Source organism: Myxine glutinosa, chromosome 3 (genome assembly GCF_964187855.1).
Source record: "Myxine glutinosa chromosome 3, kmMyxGlut1.1, whole genome shotgun sequence".
NCBI lineage: Eukaryota > Metazoa > Chordata > Myxini > Myxiniformes > Myxinidae > Myxine > Myxine glutinosa.
Window position 1 is genome coordinate 26,232,596 of NC_136263.1, and position 6,188 is coordinate 26,238,783.

General features: G+C 46.1%; 1 protein-coding gene across 1 annotated transcript in view; it reads left to right on the forward strand.

Annotated features, from left to right (window-relative positions):
* Positions 1 to 1,391, forward strand: part of LOC137423734 (carboxypeptidase Z) — a 94,504-nt gene extending 93,113 nt beyond the window's left edge. Inside the window, exon 12 of the mRNA XM_068111197.2 lies at positions 569 to 1,391. Within this exon, the coding sequence (XP_067967298.2) occupies positions 569 to 945 (377 nt within the window). The 3' untranslated portion in view covers positions 946 to 1,391. The remainder of the gene's footprint in view (positions 1 to 568) is intronic.
* Positions 1,392 to 6,188: the final 4,797 nt, after the last annotated feature.

Consider the following 6,188-nt stretch of genomic DNA (forward strand, 5'->3'; position numbering starts at 1 on the left):
TGGGAATGCTGAACAGGGCAATCCAAATGGGAATGCTAAACAGGGCAATCCAAATGGGAACGCCAAACAGGGCAATCCAAATGGGAATGCTAAACAGGGCAATCCAAATGGGAATGCTAAACAGGGCAATTCAAATGGGAACGCCAAACAGGGCAATCCAAATGGGAATGCTAAACAGGGCAATCCAAATGGGAATGCTAAACAGGGCAATCCAAATGGGAATGCTAAACAGGGCAATCCAAATGGGAATGCTAAACAGGGCAATCCAAATGGGAATGCTAAACAGGGCAATCCAAATGGGAATGCTAATCAGGGCAATCCAAATGGGAATGCTAATCAGGGCAATCCAAATGGGAATGCTAAACAGGGAAATTGAAATGGGAATGCTGAACTGGCCAGCTGTATCATTAACTAGGGCTGGTATAATTGGTATATCCTTTTAATTACAGTCGATATAAACAAATAATAGAGTTGTAAATAATGCATTGATAGATAATTAATGAGGCAATGGATGGGTATCCCGTCTTGGAATAATGGGATTATATTGTACTACCTACCTCACCTGCAGCACGCAGTGGCGAATACTGGCGTCTGCTTCGACCAGGGACATATTTGGTCCAGGCCTCAGGACCTGGGTACTTGCCTTCGCTCAAACGGATCTACATCCCTGAAGGAATGAGACAAGCTGGCCAAGTCGACTTCAAGCTAAAGCCAGATCCTCGGCCTAGAAGAGTAACCGTGCAGCGCTGGAAACAGAGGCAATGGATGACAAAGCAGCATGCCAGTGGTCGGCGTCATGGCGGTGATCGCTCTGTGTCTTGGTGGCTCTACTTCAAGCATCTCAATCTTGAGCCACCTGCTGCTACTATCCTCCCCACATCCGCAGAGCCTGAGCTGCCCAGGCGACCCGGCCTCTGGCAAAGACGTAGGCATTCAAGGTTTTAATATAGTGGGGTAATTTTAATATAGTGGGTAATTTTAATAATATAATGGGGGTGCATGGGTAATTTTTTCTTTTCATTTCAAATTGATGCAATTTTCGTTTTCAGTACCAATGTGAAGGTAAGGGCCTACAGAACAATTTTGGTTCGAGTGTCAAGCACTCAGATCAAAAATGGGGCTTCTGGGGACCTGGGGGGTTCCCGACCCCCCACCGGCCTATGCGAAATATGGAAACTGTTATACCTTTTGATTGGATGATCCGATCTGAACATACGAGGTATGTATGGATTCAGGATCAGGAGTAGCAACTTGTATTTCAAGCATATTGCCCATAGAAGCAATAATTTTGCCGGTATCGGTGCATATCCACAAAAAAAAGACCGAGGCTCATAGGCCCGGTAAGCTGAAACATGTTTTTAAAAATAATAAACTGGACAATTATACTCGGACCCAATGATATAGTGACATTTTTATTTATCTTTTAACTGTGCTACAATATGGTGATGAGTAACTGTTCAGACAATTGCTTGAATAACTCCTTGAACAATAGTTTTAATAAGAAAGTGGCTAACAAATCGACCATATGTACATGTCAGTATTGGAAATTGTTCTGGTCCAGCTACTTCTCGCATTTGCACTTGCACAGACGTGTGCACTTCAACTTTGCCCTTAAACTTTGCAGAATACCTTGTCGAAATATGAATCAAAGGTGTTTCCTTGGACAGTTGCACCAGGAAGTGAGTGTATCAGTACTCCACCGTCAATAACAATGAAGTCGTAAACATCTGGCGCAACTAGCTCCTCGTCGACAGAAATGGCGCTACTCGTACTGGCTTCCACGATGTATACCAATAAATCTGACCTGGTACAAGAGTTGAGGGAACCTTCGGATGACAACGCAGGATGGCAACGCCCCTATGGGCTGGTGCTCCTGCCTCACACCTGGCTCGGCTTCACGCTGTTGAATCCAAAGCTTTCAAAATCATTGGAATCTCCCGCGATGAAGCTATCTCTGAGGGCCTTTCACTCACTCACCGCAGGCAGGTAGGTGGTCTTTCTGTCTTCTACCGACTCCTCTCCGGCCTTGCTCCCCCAGCTCTCTCTGTGCTCTGTCCCCCAAATATTCCTACAGGTCGCACAAGATCTGCCAGCAACCCTCTGATGGTTAAACTGCCGAAATCTCGGCTCTCTGCTCACCTTCACTCTTTCATTCCTCTTTTCTCCCGCCTGTGGAACAAACTCCCACACTCCCTTCAATCCCTCTCCTCCCTCCAGGTCTTTAAAACAGCTGTTCACCACCATCTCTTATCTTCCCCCATCCATAACCTTGATCTTTTCTACCCCCACTAATTCACCCCAGATCCACCTTGTTTGAAATTCCAACTTATTTCCTGGAAATCCTGGCAGTGTCCATATGTTTATACCTCTCCCACCCCCCCCCCCCCCCCTTCACATGCCTCCCCCCTTCACATGCCTCCCCCCCAAAGCCCTCTCCCTCCCACAGATCTCTCGATGTCTCCATGTCTCTCGGTCCCTGCTCTCAAATGTTGTGTTTGTGTCCTTCCCCCTCTCTCCCCATCTTGTCTACCGCTCCCGATGTTATTTGTTTTATGTGTCTGTTTGTCTTTCTGTGTGATTAATGTTCGCTCTTTCACGAGCCTCGATCTTGTATACAAAAAAAAAAAAAAAAAAAAAAAAAAAAAAAAGGTGGGTATGAGGAAGATTCGTGACGAAAAAAATCCTCCAAATCCCCCCCCCCCCCCCCCCAAAATATTATATGTGTGTTCGACACTCAAACCAAAATTGTTCTTTAGGCCCTTACCTTCAAATTGGTACTGAAAACGAACTTTTGCATCAATTTGAAATGACTGAGCGCCCGGGCACCCCACTAATAGACAACAAATGGTGGACAAGGATGGATCACATACAACATATTGCAAAGTCATTAAATTTGTCCTGTATTCCTGCTTGGGTAGTTACAGTTGCATGACAGTCCAGGTTCCTTTCGATCCCGCGTGGAATGTTTGGGCAGCCCAGTGAACTTCCATCATGACTTTATCGTGGGAATCTCTCTGGTGGATTGTGTGAAGGAAATAAAAGCAAACAAGGGCAGCTGCATGTGTTAGGTCATTCATCAATTGTGTAGTTTTGTAGCCTGAGCATAACATACAGGAAGTATTTAAGACTGCAGAAAAAAACACACACACCCCTTCTGAAAAATACAACCACTGCCCCAGAGCATTTTGGGTAGAAGCGATCCTGATGATGTCACCTTTTTTTCTGGACTCTGCAAGGAAACTAAGAGGAATCTCATCCTCCCCAAGAATGGCAAGCTATGGGGTTGTCCTTACTGTAGACTTTAATTGCTGAGCATTTAGCAAGGAAGCAGCTCATACCATTTAAAAGTCCTTAGCATGACTCGGTGCCAGTACCACCTTTAGAGGTCGGTGCCAGTACCACCTTTAGAGGTCGGTGCCAGTACATTAAAAGCTAATGCTCAATGATATGTGATTGTATCAACAAGCAAGGAAATGCAAATAAATGAGAGTCAATATAGTCGAATCAAAGGAAAATGCATTCTTCTTCGTTTGACGGCAACACAAGGCTGTGGGTGCCATCATTGGCTGAGGGTGAGGCTGTACCGCTGGTGCAATGCCCTCTGCTGGTTAAGGCAGGAATTTGTCATTTTCTCAGGATGCTGGCGATAGCTCGTCTACTTTTCACGAAGAACACGGTGGACGTTAAAGATCCCACAAACTAATGCTGGCAGACTGGATACCCATTTAACGTCCATTTAAGGGACGGCACACACATTGATGAATCTCCCTGCCTGTGAAACACCGGGATGACAGTTGGTAAAACACCGAGATGACAGAGTATAGCTGGATCTGGATTCAAACCCAGGCTAGACGTGCGATTATTGGACAGCTGCGCATAGGACAGAATGCAGAAATTATTGACCGATACTAGCACTTGTTAAAGTATGTCAAAGGACCCAACCCAAAATAGTCCATCATATGCACTAACCAGGGTCATTAACCAGTGTGGCAGCTACATTCAAGTGTAAGGTGTGCACAGAGGGAGTTGCAGATGAAGGAAATGTTGAGTTGGATCTTGGAGATGGCATGAAGCTGGAAGGTGTGAAAACATTTTGCTACCTCGGAGACATGCTGAATGGAGAAGGTGGATCAGACTCGGCAACGGTTGCTAGAGTGAGATGTGCATGGAAAAAGTTTCGGGAACTGAGTGGCGTGCTGACGAGGAGGGGAGTGTCGTTGAAGCTGAAGGGAAAGGTGTATGCTGCATGTGTGAGAAGTGTTATGATTTATGGGAGTAAGACATGGGTAATGAACGTAGAGCAGCAACGAAGGCTGGAAAGGGTGGAAATGCGAATGGATCGGTGGATGTGCGGAGTATCGTTGAAAGAGAGGAAGACAAATGATGAATTGCGAAAGATGATGGGAATAGAGCCTGTGATGGATGCTGTGAAGAGGAACAGGTTGAGATGGTTTGGTCATGTGTTGAGGAAGGATGAAAGTGACTGGTTGAGAAGAGTGATGGAAATGAATGTAGAAGGAAGTAGAGGACGGGGAAGACCGAGAAAGACTTGGCTAAAGATGGTTGAAGAAGAAATGCGGGCAAGGGGAGACGCAGAAAATAGGGCAAAATGGAGAACATTGTCATGGGGACCGCAAGGCTAACCCCCGCTCTTGCAGGGAAAATGGCCTTAAAATGCCTGTTGTTGTTGTTTTAATACGCACTGTCCAAGTTTATTGTGAATATACCAAAGTGTCTCGTGGGAAAAACTGACCGTGGACTCCGCAACAGCTCCAAATTTGCAGAACAAATAAGACACACCACAATCCAACCACATGAATCCATGGCATCAACAACAACAACAACATGCATTTTAAAGGCCATTTTCCCTGCTAGAGCGGGGGTTAGCCTTGCGGTCCCCATGACAATCTTCTCCATTTTGCCCTATTTTCTGCATCTCTCCTTGTTAACCCCCTTGCCCGCATTTCTTCTTCCACCATCTTTAGCCAAGTCTTTCTCGGTCTTCCCCGTCCTCTGCTTCCTTCTACATTCATTTCCATCACTCTTCTCAACCAGTCACTTTCATCCTTCCTCAACACATGACCAAACCATCTCAACCTGTTCCTCTTCACAGCATCAATCACAGGCTCTATTCCCATCATCTTTCGCAATTCATCATTTGTCTTCCTCTCTCTCAACGATACTCCACACATCCACCGAACCATTCGCATTTCCACCCTTTCCAACCTTCGTTGCTGCTCTACGTTCATTACCCATGTCTCGCTCCCATAAATCATAACACTTCTCACACATGCAGCATACACCTTTCCTTTCAGCTTCAACGACACTCCCCTCATCATCAGCACGCCACTCAGTTCCCGAAACTTCTTCCATGCACATCTCACTCGAGCAACCGTTGCCGAGTCTGATCAACCTTCTCCATTCAGCATGTCTCCGAGGTAGCAAAATGTTTTCACACCTTCCAGCTTCACGCCGTCTCCAAGATCCAACTCAACATTTCCTCCATCTGCAGCTCCCTCTGTGCACACCTTACATTTGAATGTAGCTGCCACACTGGTTAATGACCCTCTCAGACCACTACATTTTTGATGAACCCACTCAGCGCACATTGTACATTGAATGGAGTTCACTCCGACACCCTTCCTACACACAGCACAGGGCCACTTCCCAGTTCTTTCCACCTCACCACATGCTTTACCACTTGCCATCACCTTCGTCTTTCCGATATTCACCTTCAGACCTTTTGTCTCCATACATTCCTTCCACGTGTTCATCTTTTCCTTCAGTCCATCCATACTTTCCGCAATCAACACCAGATCATCTGCATACAACTCCCACGGTAAACCCTCCTTTACGTTCTGAGCCAGCACCTCCATCACAGCTACAAATAGTAGTGCACTTAGTACCGACCCCTGATGCACTCCCACCTTCACCTCAAACTCACCACTGTTCCCGTCCTTCGTCCTTACAGCTGTGCGCGCTCTTTTGTACATTGCCATCACTACTCTGATCAACCATTCCTCCACTCCTAACTTCCTCAATGCCCATGTCAATACTTTGCGTGAATCCATGGTATCCTTAGATGTAATCTCTTTGTTTACCAATGTGCTCATAACCCTGGCGGTTGATGTGGTCAGACAGTGACGAATGGAGTTAGATTGCTGGAAACTGGCCACGGGCACATTGAG